At 32.7% G+C, this 18263-nt stretch overlaps 2 protein-coding genes and 1 long non-coding RNA gene across 5 annotated transcripts; 2 read left to right on the forward strand and 1 right to left on the reverse strand.

The window, feature by feature from the left end:
• The first annotated feature begins 499 nt into the window (after positions 1 to 499).
• TSL (Protein kinase superfamily protein) lies at positions 500 to 8909 on the forward strand. 3 transcript variants are annotated; one of them, XM_085666010.1, is made up of 17 exons: positions 500 to 873; positions 996 to 1241; positions 1571 to 1660; positions 1877 to 2083; positions 2627 to 2677; positions 2885 to 2992; positions 3893 to 3937; positions 4457 to 4569; positions 4828 to 4894; positions 5450 to 5516; positions 6211 to 6305; positions 6375 to 6554; positions 6893 to 7103; positions 7261 to 7525; positions 7709 to 7763; positions 7895 to 8056; positions 8499 to 8909. In XM_085666010.1, exons 2-17 carry the CDS (start codon positions 1014 to 1016, stop codon positions 8622 to 8624), a joined length of 2070 nt encoding a protein of 689 aa, XP_085522136.1. In that variant the 5' UTR covers positions 500 to 873; positions 996 to 1013; the 3' UTR covers positions 8625 to 8909. The 3 variants fall into 3 exon arrangements, with proteins under 3 accessions (XP_085522136.1, XP_085522137.1, XP_027940922.1); XM_028085121.2 differs by having other exon boundaries at positions 512 to 873; positions 8529 to 8909; XM_085666011.1 differs by lacking the exon at positions 2627 to 2677 and having other exon boundaries at positions 509 to 873.
• Positions 8910 to 10150: 1241 nt separating this feature from the next.
• On the forward strand, positions 10151 to 14785 carry LOC146884469 (uncharacterized). Its single transcript, XR_014984234.1, has 2 exons — positions 10151 to 10317; positions 12716 to 14785. It is a non-coding gene; the product is annotated as an uncharacterized LOC146884469 (long non-coding RNA).
• LOC114193047 (uncharacterized) lies at positions 13214 to 17223 on the reverse strand. Its single transcript, XM_028082743.2, has 10 exons — positions 17069 to 17223; positions 16679 to 16918; positions 16294 to 16498; positions 15903 to 15993; positions 15672 to 15817; positions 15079 to 15322; positions 14819 to 14923; positions 14545 to 14727; positions 14258 to 14462; positions 13214 to 13846 (listed from the first exon to the last, which is right to left on the reverse strand). The coding sequence occupies exons 1-10, from the start codon at positions 17187 to 17189 to the stop codon at positions 13362 to 13364; spliced, it is 2025 nt and encodes a 674-aa protein (XP_027938544.2). The 5' UTR covers positions 17190 to 17223; the 3' UTR covers positions 13214 to 13361.
• Between the last annotated feature and the right edge of the window lie 1040 nt (positions 17224 to 18263).

The raw sequence follows: 18263 nt of genomic DNA on the forward strand, positions 1-18263 counted from the left end.
ATCATCTTCTAAACTATCTTAATGCTGATTTAACTGAAATAATACATTAAAGTTTTTTAAAAAATTTAAAAACAAAAAAAAAATGAATTTTTCCTTTAAATATTAGAAAAAAATATTATTAAGGAAAAAAAAATTATTTGTTACTCTAGGCCGGATGGATTCAGTGTCTTTGATGTACCGCTCAGTTGAGGCATTGTGAACCGTTTGATTGTATACATGCTTTAGATCATGCCACGTGTCCTTCAAATATATGTAACGGTCAATGCACTTCTTTACTCCCGGAACATACCGACAAAATAATCAGCGAATTTGAATTTGATGTTAAAACACAGCAACTAAATCATTACATTTCTCAAATGAAAATGTTGAATTTCTTGAAGAAGATCAAAAGGTTGACTTGAAGTTGATAAAATGGAAGTAATTGTAGGTAAAAAGTATCTATGGACACATGGCAAAATCTGAAGCATTTATGTAAAATCAAATGGTTCACAGTGTCTCAATTGCATGGCGTAGTTTCTGGGTTGAAGTCACTGAATTACTCTCTACTCTCTCGCCTGTTATTTGCAGTCATGACTTTTTCTTTCACTTCCCCTGTGTTCATTCTTCCCTCCTAATCTTTTGATTCTTTCACCACTTTCCCAAACAGCAAAACCCTAGATTCTCTATTTCGCTTAATTCTCTAGTTCTACACCCAAAAGGCAGAAGATACTCAAAATTTCCCAAAGTTTATTTTTATTTTTTCTATCAATCACATCGCCGTCGCAGTTCTCTGATTACCTTATTTCTTCAACTGTTTCTGCCGTTTTCCCTTTTCATAAACCTCAATTCTTTCACGTGGGTCTGTGGAAAATTGGCATCTTTAGTCACGAATGGGTATGTCCTAGTTCTATTCACCATTTTCCTTTTCCACATTTTTTCCCTAAATCGGTTGAATTTTCAAGGTTGTTGGTTTATCTTGAGTTGAGACGATTTTTTTTTTCTTTGTTGCCGAACAGTGTGCAGTTACAGCAACAATGTCAGATGACATGCTCATTCATTTCTCGTCCAACTCTTCAAACCAATCTGATCATTCTCTGCCTACAAAGATTGCAAAGTTGGAAGCTCGTATGGTTGGTAAGGGTTCCTCAACCTCTTCTCAGCAACCAGGTTGGTCCTCTGTGTCTGTTCCTTCAGCTGGGAAATTTGGTCGAGCTGTTGAAAATTCGGCTGAAGCATCCACTTCAAGTGATTCTGATGATGATGTAAGTTTAATCCTCATTCAGTGCGTGGGTTTGGTACTTTGACTGCATTTGTGAGAACTAGTACTTTTAGGTTTGGCTTTTTTCTTTTGTTGCTGGTGGTTTTCAATGTTAATTTTTATAGCTTCTTTTTTGTTTATTTTGGTGGTTTATTGCTTGAGTATTTATCTATGGTTCAATATATAATAGATGTAGGCGGTATGTTTTGTGTTCGTTGCCGCTGTTTCTATGTTGATGATTTAATAATCTGGAAAACCGGTAGATGTAAGGAAACATGTCTCTATGATAACTTCAGTGATTAGATTGTTGGTATCTTTGTTTTTCTGTTCCAGAATGGTGGGGCATTCTTGATACAAGCCAACACATCGAAGCGACAAAAAGTTCAAGAAGATGGCAACACTAGTGTTTTTGAAAGCGTTGAGGTTGGTTTTTATGATCTTTGATTTTATACAATAACTGCATCTGTTGTTGACAATACAGCTACTTAAATTTCATCCTTTATAAAAGCATTGGTGTCATCATCTTCGGTATCTAGTATTTTGGTAACTTTTACAGCCACGCGTAAAATGTGTACATTTTGTCTTAGAAATTGGTCATCTAGTGATTTCTAATCCAACTGAAAATAATTTACATATTAGGTTGTTACTGATGGAAAGCAAACTAGTTTGGATGCCGTGGAGACAAAAATGCACATTGAAATGAATAGAAAGAAACATGGTCGTGGAAGAGGGAGTTCTGGTTCGGGTAGAGGCCGGGGTTCCAGAGTTAATGATCAGACCAAAACACTAATTTCTTCTCCAACTGCTTTGGCTTCAAATGGTCAGATCGACAATGTATACCATAAAGTATGCTCATTGCCATGAATATTTGTTTTTGCAATTGTAATTTTTCAACTGTCCCTATTGGTTTTTTCTAAACTGGTCTTATTAATTATGATCCTATCTGTTGTTTATACATGATTGGAAGCATAGTTGCACACCGTGTCTTCTTTAACTGATATTAATGTAGTTCTGAAGTTTAAACTTCTTGGCTTAAAGGATTACAGCAGGAAGGGTTCATTGTATCATCTATAGTCTGTAGCTGAAAGGAAATTTGATTGCATTGGTTTTGGGTGCCCTTTTTTCTTGCTTGTTTTTTTAATGGTTACTAAGTATCAGTTTAATGTCCTATAAATCACTCTCTGTTTTGTGTAATCTGCAATGCTTATTTGATATTGTTGTCTGGTTGCGTCTTCTTGCCTGTTATGCAAATTGGAATCTTTTCTGATTCCTACGAATGGAAGATTCATAAGTTTAGGAATGTCATATTGCTTAAGCAATTAATTTACATGTTAATAATTTATTTTTCACTCCTCGATTGTACCCTATAGAGCTTATATTTATTTGCAGGGTGGCAAACCCAGTTATCAGTTTCATAGTGATAATTGTGTTTCATTAGAGGTATGGCTTTTGCCTAATTACACTTGTAAAATGTGTGGCTTTATTTTAAAATAAATAGAAGTTTGTATGACTTCTTTCATTTCTACCTCCTTCGACCATATCCATGACATTGATGATACTTTAACTCTTCATTGTTGTTTTATTAAGCTAGCAGAAGCTTGTAATTTTCAAACTTTCTCATTTTATTTCATCTATATCTTAAATTAGGATGAGGTTGCATCTTTGCAAGCTAAAGTTGTTGCTCTGGAGGAGGAATTGCGGAAATCAAAGCAAGAAGCAGTTGATTATCAGAATCTTACTCAACAATTAGAAAAGGTATATGAATGCCATCAGCTTATCACAATCAGAAGGATGTTTTCCGAATCTTGAATTGTACGAGTCTTTGGGGGGGGGGGGGATTGACATAAACAGCCTTACCCCTGTAAATTAAGAAGGCTCTTTTAGGCTATAAACACACTTACTTTTGTGCCGAGGTTTCCCTCCCAAATTTAAGCATATCAATACCAAATATGGCACTTAATTTGTTATAAAAATCAATCATATGTCTTACATAAATCTCAGATTCAAAGATAAAGTCCAGACATGAGTATAAAAAATTGATTCATGATACATTTCCACTAGGAGGTAAAGCTGGGCAATTGCTATTATGGCATCTTTCTGTTTTTGGATCTAAGAAAGGTCTTCCTCTTATGTTCAATAAAACGCTGGATTCTACTTTATTTGTTGTTCGTTGAAAAAAAGTTGTTTTGATTGAAATTAGTATGTATTTTTTTTGTTTGGGTCATGCAGATTTGGACTGCTTTGTTGCAATCTGACAGCCAAACCAAAACACAGTTAAATATTCTGTGCAATTGCATTTTATAATAGTACCATAATAGGCTCAGACACAGTTTTTTTCATATACACGTTTTTTAAGAAGGTACAGAGTTTAAAATTTTCTTATCTTTTGGTATTTTGGCCACAGAGATCTAAACTGGGGCTGTTGTTTTCTGAAAAATACTAGATGCTAGTGAAAAGGACCAAATCTGTGATTCTATTTGCAATTTGCATGATTTTGATACCATTGACTAATACTCCCAATTTTAGGGACAAAATAACAAGGAATATATACTGAGTTGCAAAATATATTTTAAACTAAGAGAATTGAGAATTATTGAAGTTGATGTGCTGATTTGTTGTTCTTATTGTGTTATTGCTTGATTTTGGCACATGCAGGAACTGAAGGAGATGACTGATCATGAACAACAAATGAAGCCTAAGGTGTGATATTTTCAGCTTTTTGATTGCAATGAAAGCTTTCTTCTTGAGTCGATCAAAACACTTCATCACTAATTATGTACTTTTATTTGAATAATGAGCACTGGCTGTCCTTACAGTGCATGAAACTGAGTGCAGACACTAAATCTTGTCTGTTTGAATTCTGTATGCAAAAGTGAGCTAGAAATCTTAGACAGCTCCTTGTTGATACACAATAAATGGGGTGATGCCAGGTTCTGGCTTCTCTAAAAGCTATTTACTTTAGGGAGTATTGTAAGCATCAAGTAATATGAATCATTGATGAGGAAATCAAGAGTTGATATTAAGTGCAATATATAGTAAATCATGCATGTGTGGGAATATTAAACAATTATTTTTTCAGTAAGATTACTTTTTTAACCTTTACTCACTTTCCTGGAGTTAATCCCCATTACCTCCCCCCCAACGAAATAGTTAATTACCATTCTTTGTATCATGAATCAATTAGGCATCATATTCACATTTGATCTTTCTATTTTGCAGAGAATGAAAGTAATATCTGACTTGTTGATATCCGTATCAAAGGCCGAAAGACAAGAAGCAAGGCTGAAAGTACGGCAAGATTCATTGAGACTTGGAAATGTTGGTGTAATCAGGTAGGCATGGAGCATTTTAAGAAATTACATAATTATCAATCCCGGATAGCAGTGTGGAGCTGCTGACACCAAAACTGCTGCAGCGGGGTAGTTGCTAATGTGAAATTTTAAGAATACAAGTTAATAATTTATAATATACATATATTTAACCAAAACTAGAGGCATTCATATTCTGGCAACAGAAATGAATCTGGGAAATTATATTTCGTATGATCTCTTTTTTACTAAGTTTCTTATTAGTTAAGTAATGAATTGTAGAGCTGGAACTGTCATATCTGAGACCTGGGAAGATGGTCAAGCTTTAAAGGATCTGAATGCCCAGCTTGTATGTCCCATTTCCTTTCTCCTTCTTCATGACTTTTCTTTTTAATTTTTGTACTGGAGATTATTACTGATTGTGATTAGTTTATCAGATTCAACTAGGATTTGTTGTGAGATTTGCTGATTTAGGAATTATTATAACACTTTTTAGGATTCTGGTTCTTTCCTACTTGTCTGTGATCAATATCATTCAATTTGATTGTTTCTGATTGAACGTTTCATATGCAATTAAATTGTCATTATCTGAAGACACTCTCATGTTCAATTGTGCAGTGAAATTACATAGTTTTAAAAAACCCTAGATTATAAATACTACCAAACCTGAACTCATTTGCTTCACTTTAGTGAATAAAATTATAGGATAGTGTTTTTGAAATGTTAAGTGTTTTCCATCTCAGTATCTTTTGGCTATAATAGTGGGTGTATCATGTCAATTTCACGTCAACTTCTATTTTTTATTTTAATTTTATTTTTTGCAATTTAAAGCTTGCCTATGTTGATAGTTTACATTAGTGACCAAGAATTCTTTTTCCTTCTTATTCTTTTGTTTTTTTCGCAGAAACAACTAGTAGAAACAAAGGAGGCAATAGAACGACAGCGCAAATTGTTTAAGAAAAAGCAATCTGGTAAATTCTGTTTCCTTTTCTCTTTCAGCACCTATCCTTGTAATATTGGGGTAGAGAGGTTGATGGGACCAAATTTGGGACAGTTGTTATGACTTCCTCATCCTCCTCTTAGTTTATACCAGCCATTGGTATGAACATTCCATGCATGTTGTTAAATCTCTATGTTAGGTTCTTTGTATATATTGAATTTCAATAACTTCGCTAGATATTATACAAATCATGATAAACCATACGCTCCTTTAGGATGTTGATAGGAACTTGGATATTATGGGTGCTTAAGTCCTTCATCGAGTAGTATGGGATGTCCGGTGATATATTTAAGTGTTTTGTTTCCCCCCTTGATAGCTAGCCTTTGAGGGTGGGTTCCCCAAGTGATTGGTGTAAAGCTGGTTGCCTGTGTCTTAGGGGCAGTGCTATAGTAGGAACTTGGGGTATTATAGAGTGCCTTAAGTCTCATAAAGTAGAATGGAATACTCCGTGGAATATTTAAGTGATTGGTTCTTCCCCCTTAATAGATAGCTTTTGAGGGTGGATTCCCTGAGTGCTGGGGTACCTATCTGATGTTCAAATGGATAGTTTGATATAAAAAGTATCTGTTTCACACAATCACAAATCTCTCGACTATGTGTTGTACTATATTACTCTGCTCCCTGTGTTAATAATGTGTTTTGTTGTTCTTCTTCTTTTGTTGAAGATAAGGGTGATGGTACTGATGCAGAGGCTGCATTGCCAGAAGATATTCTAATTCACGATGAAATTTACAAATGTCGATTAGCTAGCCTTAAAAGAGTAAGTTGCTATTTCTGCTGGTCCAACTATTTTCTTTCTTTATGTTTCTAATAGTATGAAAATGTTCAGGAAGAGGAAATTGTTTTACGAGAGAGGGATCGGTATGAAATAGAGAAGGGGAGGTTAATTCGTGAGATGAAACGCATACGGGATGAAGATGGTTCACGGTTTAACAACTTTCAGATTCTAAATCATCGTTATGCCCTTCTTAACCTTCTTGGGAAGGGAGGATTCAGCGAGGTGTACAAGGTCAGATCAGAAATAATAATCATTTGATCATATTGATATTGTTTTCTCTGGAAAAATGCTAGCAAGACACTCTCTAAACACACTTCTATAATCTATTTATCATTGGCAAAATGATTAGATATCACAAATTCTGTATCGACATTTAACATTTCCACAAATGATTTTGTACTTTTCAATAAATTTTAACACAAAGTGTCTTGGTATTCTACTCATTTAGCAAATATTATACACGGCTTTCAGAAAACTAAAACCAGTGTCTAGACATTTACATGGCCTACATTTGGCAATTGTAAATAAATACCTTTTTGCAGTGATTTGAAGTAAGAAATTTCCAGCAGGCTTTCGATTTGGTGGACCATAGATATGTTGCTTGCAAACTTCATGGTTTAAATGCTCAATGGAGTGAAGAGAAGAAGCAGAGCTACATACGACATGCAATTCGAGAGTATAATATTCACAAGACTCTTGTACATCGTCACATTGTTCGTTTGTGGGACATCTTTGAGATTGATCAAAACACATTCTGCACCGTTCTAGAGTATTGCAGTGGTATATACTGTTAATTATTTTATGAAGTTCATTATTTTTATTAATTTTGCAGGCTCCAAATATTTCTTTGGATCTTGAACCCGAATGAATTCACTGTCTTTGTTTGATTTCCTGTTTAATCTACCCTTTTGCCCTTGACTTTCCTTAATTCTTTCAGGGAAGGATCTTGATGCTGTTCTTAAAGCAACGCCTATATTATCTGAGAGGGAGGCTAAGGTCATCATAGTTCAGATTTTTCAAGGTCTTGTTTACATGAATAAAAGAACACAGAAGATTATCCATTATGATTTGAAGCCTGGAAATGTTCTTTTTGATGAACTTGGTGTTGCCAAAGTTACTGATTTTGGTCTTAGTAAGATAGTGGAGGATGATGTTGGATCCCAAGGTATGGAACTTACATCCCAGGGAGCTGGAACATATTGGTAAGTGGTGCCAATCTTCGTTAGAATCCAAAATGTGTAGTTCAAATTTGTAGGTTTTAGGCTTCACTCTCCTCAATCTGGCTTAAACTTTGGTTGTCCTTTTTATGTTTATTTTAGATTCCATATTTACTTTGGTAAAACCTCTTTATCCGCTCTTTTTTTTTTTTTTTTTCCAATTTGCAGGTACTTGCCTCCTGAATGCTTTGAGCTCAGCAAGACACCTCTTATATCATCAAAGGTCAATGACTTTCTAAGTTGTGAATATGTAGATAATTTTTATTTTATATGCAATGCAAACAACCAACTCTTTGAAAATCACGTGACATATTTTTATCATTTGGCTCATATTTTCTGGCATGTGGAAGACAGGTTGATGTCTGGTCTGCTGGTATTTTGTATTATCAAATGCTTTTTGGCCGACGACCTTTCGGGCATCATCAAACTCAAGAGAGAATACTTCGTGAGGACACAATTATTAAGGCTCGAAAGGTTGACTTTCCTTCTAAACCTACCATTTCTAACGAGGCAAAGGTGAGTTGCACCCTTTTACTGATAATTTCTGTCCATAGTTGATTCTCCTTTTTGCCTTGCGTAATTTTTTAAGGGTATTTTTCAAATGAATGCCATGCACTGATTGAGGAATCAGCATTGAGGTGCATTAAAAATCGCAGAAGAATTGTATCATCATATTTCTCAATAAAACTTCTCTTTTAACTTCTTAGCTTGCACATTTGCCTTCATTTTGTTCTATTATTCAGTGATGAACACAACACAACTATGCTTCTTCTAAGGTTGTATGTATGTTATGTTCATTTTCACAAAACAAAATATTCAAACATGACCCCAAGGAACTAGGAAGGTTGTGGTTTCCTTTGAAGACCTCAATGCATACACTTTCTTATATCCGGTTTGCTGTAGAAAGATTATAGTATCATGTACCTACTATCTACAATACTGTCCAACCTGACAATAGTCTGTACTGTATCTACACCTTTTCTGTCAGGATTTTATCCGACGGTGTCTAACATATAACCAGGCTGAGAGACCAGATGTGTTGACCATTGCTCAAGACCCATATCTCACTTTCTCAAAGAAGTAAATGGCATTCATTATTCAGACTCCACAAAGTAAGGTTGGAAGATCTCATCTTCTAATGTCAGTTACTGGTTCTGTTAAATTTTGTATAGGTTGTAAAGATTTTGTAACCTTATCAACGAGGCAGAGAAGGGGTTTTCCCCAGTCTGAAAGAAAGTTGTATTGTTTTCATACATCATATTTTGGTTTAAGATATGGGGGGAGCAAATGGATGTGTATTTGTTTTTGACCTTCAAAAGGGTCAGGAAGTATACAGGAAAGTGATAAAGCTTTTTTTATTTTTTTGACATTTTGCTCCCCAATATAGAATTTTACTGCAGTTTTTGGTGGCTTCTTTATCCTTTTGGTTTTCTTACTATCTAAAAGAAAACAAAAGAATGTGGGGGCATAATGATTCCTGAAGATTCTGATAGCTCTTTTAGGATTTGATTAGATGGGATGACGAAAATCTTAAAAGAAAAATTGACGAGTTGTTAGCTAACTTATAAAGAAAAATTACACAAAAAGAAATGGTTTTTAAAATCAAATTTAGGTCTATTGGGTAGATTACAGGGAAGATGGCGTTCATATCTTAAAACATTTCGTTTTAAGTTAAATATGTGAAATTAATTTAATTTTTCGAAATATTTATATTCCCTTTAAATTAAACTATTTGTCATTTGTTACTCGGTTAGAAAAGAATATTTATAAAAATATTTACCGGAGAATGAAAATTTATAGATTTTGATGCCAAAAGCTTTTAATAACTGGAAATTAGGAAAATCAAGGTTCCATAATTTTTTTTTTTATAACTGATTGTGTTGAGAGTTTATTTCTTATAAATATTTGAATATTTATAAATATCTATATCAGTGGAAATATGTGTATGTGTATATTTTTTTTTTCATTATGATAACAAAAGTTAAAAACAATTTTATTATAATTATTAAAACCAAAACAGTATTAGATTTCATATGTTCATAAAAAATAATTACAAAATAGATAATTTTGTCATACATAATTTTTTTTATTATAAGTAATTGAGTTTTAAAAAATTAACTATAAATTTTATAGGATAAAATAAGAAATGAGGTATAATAAAATAGAATTGACAATAACATGTGTATACTAATGTAAAATGTTTAAAAAAAATCCTTTATATTAATGAGTATAAATATTTAAACAATTACATTTTTTTTTTGAAGTTTGTCATATCTAAATGATTTTTAAATAATGAAAATTTTTATATAAGATGACACTTATAATTGTATACGTATCAAAATTTGTGTTTTTTACGTTATTAATAGGTGGGTGAGTTTAAATACGAAATATTTTTTAATTAAATTCATTTTAAGAGTGATTTTAATTCATTCAGGATATGTGTATGTGTAAGAATAAGGGTGTAGTTAGCAGATAGAGTTGAGTCTTTATATTTAATTGGGCTATCTGTGGGCTAAACGAGTTATTAGTTTAAAAACAATGGGAAAGATGAAAGTGAAACTTAGAGAAAAAACTGGTGTAACTCGAAATCTTCTTTGATGTCCTCTCCAACAAAATTTGAACAGAAACATTTATAACTTTCATTCTTCTTTCATCGTTTCTTCTCCCTTACCCGTGAAAAAGCACCAAATCTCCTTCTTTTCCCCAATTGAGATTTTCTTCCATACTTTCATTCAAAAAGAAAGCTAAAGCATAAGTCGGAGGTATCCTTGCTTAGGGTAAACTTCTTTCTTCTTTTCTTCTATTCTTACATCTCTTCAAAGACTTGCATGCAAGTGTCTGGGGTTTCAGAAGATTCGCGAGAAATTGATTATATGTTTTGTTTTGGTGGTGATTGATGTTTAGCGAATTGGTTTGGATTGATTTAGAAGCTGGCGAGGGTGTGTGCTTAACATATCCTTACCATTTTAGTTCCGTGGGGTACAAGAAACTTAAGGTGTGGGAAACTAATTCAATTTTGAAAGTTGATTTCAATAAAATTAGGGTAGGAAATTAGAGGCAACTCGATGCATCTTTGATACTTGAAATAACATGTCAGAAATATTGGATTGGTTTTGGTTTTCTGAAGGAAATTATATTATTTATAAAATTAGAAGTACATATCGTGATTTTTGGATGATGTTGGGATCTTTGCATATGAATGAGAGGGGGGGACCTTGTAGAGTTGGAATGGTAACTTATTGCGGTTGAAATTTCTTGGTGATTAAGTTGCTGTACTGGATTGCCTTTTGCTCGGTAAATTACATGGGTGTGAATGAAATTTTGAGTGAGGAGTGTATATAGAAATTGTTTTGATAAGTTAAATTGGGTTCTTTTTATTTGTTAAAATGATATGTTACAAAATTATAAAATTTGGGGCATTGAGATTGAATAGAAACTGAAGTTATGTTTTGAAGTGATCTTGGTTATGGTTGAAGATGAAAGTTGGAAAAACTTTCATCATTAGTTATGTTTCAAATGGTAGTATAGTCTTTCAAAAGTAATTGAGTCTTATATATATATATATATATATATATATATATATATATATATATATATTTTTTTTTTTTTTAATTTTTTTTTGTAAACACCTAGTTGGATAAATTTAATTGAATAATGATTATACATTACATTTTAAAAAATCTTAGAAATGTTTTATTACTTTAAATATGTTAGATTATCTTGTATACTTAATAATTATGATTTCCTCTCCTTTTATTTTGTGGTATATTGGAATTATGATTTTAGGAATTTTAACTTTTAAATATGCATATCTGTTTTTTTATTTAATGGTTCAGTTCGTGGGATCTTTACATAGTAAATTTAAATAAACTTCATTTAATAATTTAGTTTCATTTTTAAAACCGACATATTTTTTTAGATTGAGATAGATGATATTAGAGTTTTTTTTTAATCATATAGACCCGTTTTACATTTATCACTTGCTTTTACGTTCTTACTAAAATATCAATTACTTTGTTAATTTTTTTAACAGTATAAATTTTTAGTTACAAGACAAATACTTGAATTTGACTAAGTTATTTTAAAAAAATCTAGTTCAGTTGGTTGAAGAATGTAAGTGAATTGTTCTAAACTGCCTTAGAATTTGACTACTCCTTCTAAATACTTTTTTGAACTAAATTAGAACTTTATCTAACATAAATACTTCACAGGTATGATTTTTTATTTTTCAATCTGGTTTTTAATTTATTTTTTTTTTTAAATTTTTTTCAATAAATTTTGCTTCATTGTGTGTCTTGTGCCTATTTTGGGAGACTGGCAGTGATGGCTTACATATTTGATTGATTTATTTATGTCTTTTTTTCATACTTGATTAACGATTTAAAGTTTGAACTGCGTGAACGGTAGGGAAGAGACTGAAAATTGTATAAATCGAGCCACCGAGAGAACATATGTTTTGTCATGGTCTGTAAAAGTAATGTTTGGTCAGTGGAGGTAACGCCCGAGCGCATATTAGTCTTCAGTTTTTTACTAGTTTACAACTTTGAGATGCTTTGTGATTAAAAATGATCTATCAAATTTTGTATCTACGGTTGGAGTAAGCACGGTGGTTAGAGCAGTGTCTGATACATAATGATAGGGGTTGGGGGTTTTCTTTTTACTTCATCATTAGTTTGGAATTTGATGAATACGCGTTTTTCATTGTAGAAAGAACAAAGAAGAGAAATTGAACAAGAATAAGATAAGTTAGCAAAGGGGTTCTTTCTTGTTTCCTTTCTTTTTTCGTTTATTTTTTTATTTTTTTCTTGCTTGTTTTCTCGCTTTCTTATTTGCTTTCGTTTCTTATTTTTTTTTCCTTATTTCTTTTTGTCTTTTTTGTTTGCTTTCTTTCATGTTTGCTTACTTTTTTGTTTCTTTCTTCTTTTCTTTCTTTTTCTTTCTTGTTTCTTTTCTCTTTCTTTTTTGGTTTCTTACTTGCTTGTTTGCTTCCTTTTTTGATTTCTTTGTTTCCTTTCTTACTTTCTTTTTTCGTTCTTTATTGTTTTTTTGCTTGCTTTCTTGCATTTTTCTTTCTTTACTGTGTTGCTTTATTTTAATGTTTTTTCTTGGTTTCCTGGATTTTTGCTTTCTTTCTTGCTTCCTTTCTTTCTTAGTTCTTTCTTTTTTTCTTGGTAGATATATCACGACATGCATTTCCAGGAAACAAAGAATGTGGTGATTCCTCCTAGAAAGCTCGTCTTTTAGGGACGTGGCACTTTAGCAAACATTTAGTGGTAGTTTATGTTAGAACCCTTAACAAATTTTGAGGATTTTGGTTTCTTACACTTCCATTCAATTTTGTATGCCTGTAATTAACGAATTCATTATGCACTTTATTCATATGATCTTCCTCCTCCAATTGGTTTGGTATCTCAGATATGTTGTGCAATAGTAATCCTTGATCCCACATTTTATTAATCATTTGCTGCCATTAACCTCTACCGAAAATTGCAAGATTTTCTATACATGTTAAAATTGTGATGAGCAGTTGTGTCTCCTAGGTTTTCTTCTTCTTAGAACTCTGAACCTTAAATCTATTAAGTTAAAAAATCACAGCTATTTATTTATTTATTTGTTTCATCTCTATCCTTAGCAATCAACACTATTATTTAATTATCCGAACACACTAGAATGTTAAATTCAGAACAGTAAATTTTATTTTAAATGACAGGCTTCTTTTTTAGTGCTAAGTTTCTCTAAGGTTTTCATTACAAACATACACGTTGCGAATCTCCTTGCTGAAAAGGAACAGTGAGACCGAGTAGTAATCTCAAATATTGTTTTAGTGCTTGGTGGGGTTTGTAGTTAACCCAAATCCAAATGGAAATAGAGGATCATAATTTTTATCACCAACATTCATTGGAAGTTGGTTAACTGTCTTGAACCATGTTCTTCCCAGCTTGCCAGTGAATCCATAATCACCAAATAGAAGATCAGCGACACCCTGGCCTTCGGTTCCTGGAAGCCATGCAGCCACAAGAGCGTCTATTTTTGATAGATAAGGCTGAATCACTACTGGACGGCCAGTGATTAGAACTACCACGCATTGGATAGATTCACATACATTGGTAATGGTGCTTGGACCTGGCTCAGGTATAGTTAGATTTAAGCTATCACCAAATGTTTCTGCATAAGGGAGTTCCCCTACAATGACTATGGCATAAGAAAAGTTGTTAGACTTGACAAAGGCGGGGTCAGGACTTTCCTCGTAGAAAACTTTAGTAGCAGGATCAATTGTTTGTTTTACAGCATCAAGAACTGTTGTACCTGTTAGGAAAATGATATTTTTTGTCAGATAAACCTAACTTATCCTACAAAAAGAAAACCGTAATCAGACATCCAAGTTGCAGTGTGTTCGAATGTTTTACATCCTAATCCATGCAGTTTTTAGATGGTTCAGAGTTAATGTTTTGGCCAAATTACATTGACACCAGTGGTTTTTTGAAACTTCACACCACACTCTTACCTTTTTAACACCCAAAGTAACCCTTGTTGATTATTTGAAACACATTACATTGTATACCTATGCCCTCTTACCCAAAAGAATATATTACATTGTTATCCTTGTAATAGGTTACTCTATGCATTGAAAATCAAGGTTATGCCAATTTTTGAAGAAACAGAAAGGAGATGAAGAGTTTATTTTGTCCTACACCAAAATTAAATGCGGTGGCTTACCAACTGTGAGATTATTGCCACCAAGCCCTTGCCAGGTAATTGTCCATCCTCCACATTGATAACCCAAGTTGTCAGCATGAGTTCCTGCCACCAGTATATTTGCAGCTTTCTTGGGAAGGGGAAGTAGAGGCTTCTCAGCAGATTTACCATTCTTTAGCAACACAAGAGATTTCCTTACAGCTTCTCTTGCTAACTGTCTATGCTCCTGTTCAAGGCACAGTAGTTCATAAAAACCAAAACTCTTTTCATTTGAAAGATATTAAAAGTACATCCTTCTGGAAATATACCTCACTACCAAGTTGATTCACCAGGCTTGGATCAGCAAGTGGATTCTCAAATAGGCCCATGACAAATTTTACTCTTAAGATTCTTTCCACAGCATCATCAATCCTACTTTCAGGGATAATATCGTTCTTTACTTGATAATGCAGCACATCAATGAATTCAGTGAAATTAAAAGGAACCATGATCTGTAAAATAATGTAAATGTAGTAATAAAATGAAAAGTCATGATAATAAATTTCAGTCACAAAAGTCATCAAATTTCTTTGTTTTGTTTACCATATCAATTCCAGCACCAACACCAGCTTGAATAGAGTATGAATAGTTAGAATGAGGAGGAGAAGTAATTTTGTCAATGCCTAGCCAATCTGATATGACAAAACCCTGCTAAATGCCAAAAGGATTACATCACAAACTGCATGTTTACTCAAAAAAGAAACTTGAAAAACCAAAACCGCATGTAATCTAAATTAAAAGAACCCAAAATTCCCCTTCAATTGCTTTGTTAGAGAACTAATCAAATAAGCTTTATTTGTTACCCTGAAATTCAGTTTGTTCTTGAGGTAATCAGTGACAAGAAAATGATTAGCATGCATCTTCTTGCCATTCCAGCTAGAGTAGGAGACCATTACTGTTGAAACCCCCTTGACAATGGAGTCATGATATGCAGGCATGTGAATGTTAAGCAAACCTCTATAATTGATCAAAGTATTGTTCTCGTTAATGCCCCTGGATGTGCCACCATCTCCTACATAATGCTTAGCACAAGCCGCAACCTTGTTCCTGTGTCAAATTAATTAAAATGTTGAAACAATATTCAAGTTTAATAATGTGACCCTTTTTCCAAAACTCACAAAATTTTACACAGAAATTTCAGAACCCAAAATCTCAAAGAAAATTGCATAAAAACAAATAAATACAATACAATGCTATTGCATTAAAAACACAACATAATTTACAAATACAGCAAATCTTCTAACGACAATAAATTATAAACAAGAGGTGAGAAGGAACTGAGTGATTATTACCATCCAACATATGTGCATGGAACTATGGAAATATTTAAAAAGTTAAGGATGACCAATTAATCTAATGGTTCACACTGAACTCAAGCTCCTGTTAAGAATCTTACTTTCCAGCAACATAGGGAACCCCCTTTATGGAATTTCCACTGATGTCTCCTTGCAAACCAGGAATAATTTCAGTCATTGCTTCAACAATCTTAGGGTCTTCACTGTAGCTTTCATAGCAACGCCCCCATCTAGGATCTCTGCACACCTATGGAAGAAAAAGGCTACCAACATATTAGGACAAAGTGTTAAACTTTTACTTGATCTAAAAGGAACGGAATCATCAACATTACCGCAATGCATGGAGCAAAAACATACTGAATTCCAGTAGCTCTAACTTCAAGGGCAGTTGCATCTCCAATCTTCTTTATCAGCACTGGATCCCTATTAGCATTATATAATTAGGTTATGCACTCAGTTATGCAGCAAGGTCAGATAAAAATGAAATTGTAGCTCATTTTAAAGATCTAAAAGGTCTGAATAATAAAATCCTATAGTTCAATTAGGTTTATCATTGAATGGAGGATAATATTTGAAGGGTGTGGTGAAAATGTCAACATGTTGAAATATGTCTTTGAACTGCACACGACACCATTAACATTTGAAAACCTAGGTCCTCAAATTACAAACAGAACATAACAAAAGAAAATGACCATGATTACTCATTAAGCAATGCATACTTGCCTGGTAACTCCTAGCCCAACATTATGAGGAAAGATGGTGGCCTTGTAGACATTGTTATGGCCATGAACTGCATCTATGCCATAAATCATAGGAATCCCAAGGCGTGTAGACAAAGATCCATTCTGAATTCCATTCACCATTTGGATCCAAGTCTCAGCAGATGCATTTGTTTCTGGAACACTGCCTCCCCCACTCAGCACACTCCCTGCCCATCAATCATCACATCACATTTCTTTCTAATGTCACCTCCCTAATTGCAAACACGATTATACCCATTGTATCAAACAAATCATACACTTGTATAAGGAAAAGAAAAACATTACTAACTACAATGCATAGTGTAGTAGCATATAAGGTACTAGTTTTGGTCTGGGTGAGAGCTTACCAATGAAGTACTTCTTCATCACTTCAGGGGTGGCAATACTTCGTTCAATCTGCACCATTTGACCTATCTTCTCCTCCAGGGTCATCCGCTGCAGCAAGTCCTTGATTCTAACATCCAGTGACTGTGTTGGGTCTTTGTACTTCAAGTATTCTGCTTGTGAAACAGAAACTAGGCAACAAAACACCAGAACAACCAAAAGGGGTGCTGAAATTGCCCCCATTTCAACACTTGAAGTTGAACCTATATGTAATTTTCATGTAGTGAGATATTTTCACAATAGCCATCAGGTATGAATTCCATTATTTGACATGAATATCAAGCAAGAGAAAAGCAAGTAACTTTCAAAACACATGAAATGAGAGCATAGTTAATGGCATTAAGAAAGGTTACCTCTACTCCAGGTACTGAAGTGAAGAAGTTGAATGCAGATAACAGAGTGGGTTTGAGAGTGAGGTGTTTTAGTGCGTATTGTGTACTTCCGAGGATAAATTATCATGGGCTCAGGAATCATATAGTCACATAAATTTGATATTTATTTTTTATGATACTTAGCTAAATGTTATTAACATAAACTCTCAAATATATCATTCTTTCTATCCTAAAATAGTAGTAGTTTTATTTTTCTAACCTTCAAAATTAACTTATATTCCCATTTTCAATAAAATATTAATTTTATTTCTCAATGTTTGTGTTTTTTTTAAAAATAATTTACTTAGACAATGAGATTATTTTAATAAAATTGTTTCTATAAAATACGCATATTTATTGTTATTCTTGAAATATTTTAAACTGCTATTATTGTAGACTGAGAGTGTATAGAAATAGTAATATTAACATAATGGATCACTTAATAATTTAATAATTTTTCGAGACTAAAATTTTGTTTGGTTTACGAGATTGAATAATTTTTGTGTAACTAGAAGTAAGATAAGATAATTTGATTTAGGGAGTCAAGAAGAAAAATAATTTTGAAATTGATAAAAATCAATATTTATTTCTCATTTATTTATTTATTTCTCTTCTTTTTACACTTTGCTTAGTCCAAAAATTTTAATTTCTCTTTCATTTATTTATTTATCTACTTTTACTTATTTTTTTATTTGCATATGATTTTTTTTTCTGTCTGTAAAAGATGTAAAAGAGGCAAATGAGAGGAAGTGATATTGCAGAGCAGCTGTGAGTGATTGATTGCAGTACAATTACAGGCTGTGTTTCTGATACTACGCCAATCATATTATTCCGATCTTAACTACTCACAGTAAGTACAACATAAAAATGGTACTTTTTATGAAAATAATTTCGGTCGAATGTTTTAATCTATTTTTAATCTATTATTTCAATTATTATTAAATAATTATATCACATTATTAAAAAAATATTAAAATAGATAATTTAATGATATTATTTTAATCATTATTAAATAATTATATCATATTATTAAAAAAAAATTAAAATAGATAATTTAATGATGATTGAAATAATAAAATTAAAAGTTGATTAGTTGAAATATCATTGTCCAATAATCTTTCTTGTTTCAACTAATATTTATTATTTAATTATGAATAGTGTCACACGTTAAACGTCA

The sequence above is a fragment of the Vigna unguiculata genome, chromosome 8 (assembly GCF_037176805.1).
Source record: "Vigna unguiculata cultivar grain cowpea cultivar isolate G323 ecotype 2 chromosome 8, ASM3717680v1, whole genome shotgun sequence".
NCBI classification, from domain to species: Eukaryota; Viridiplantae; Streptophyta; class Magnoliopsida; order Fabales; family Fabaceae; genus Vigna; species Vigna unguiculata.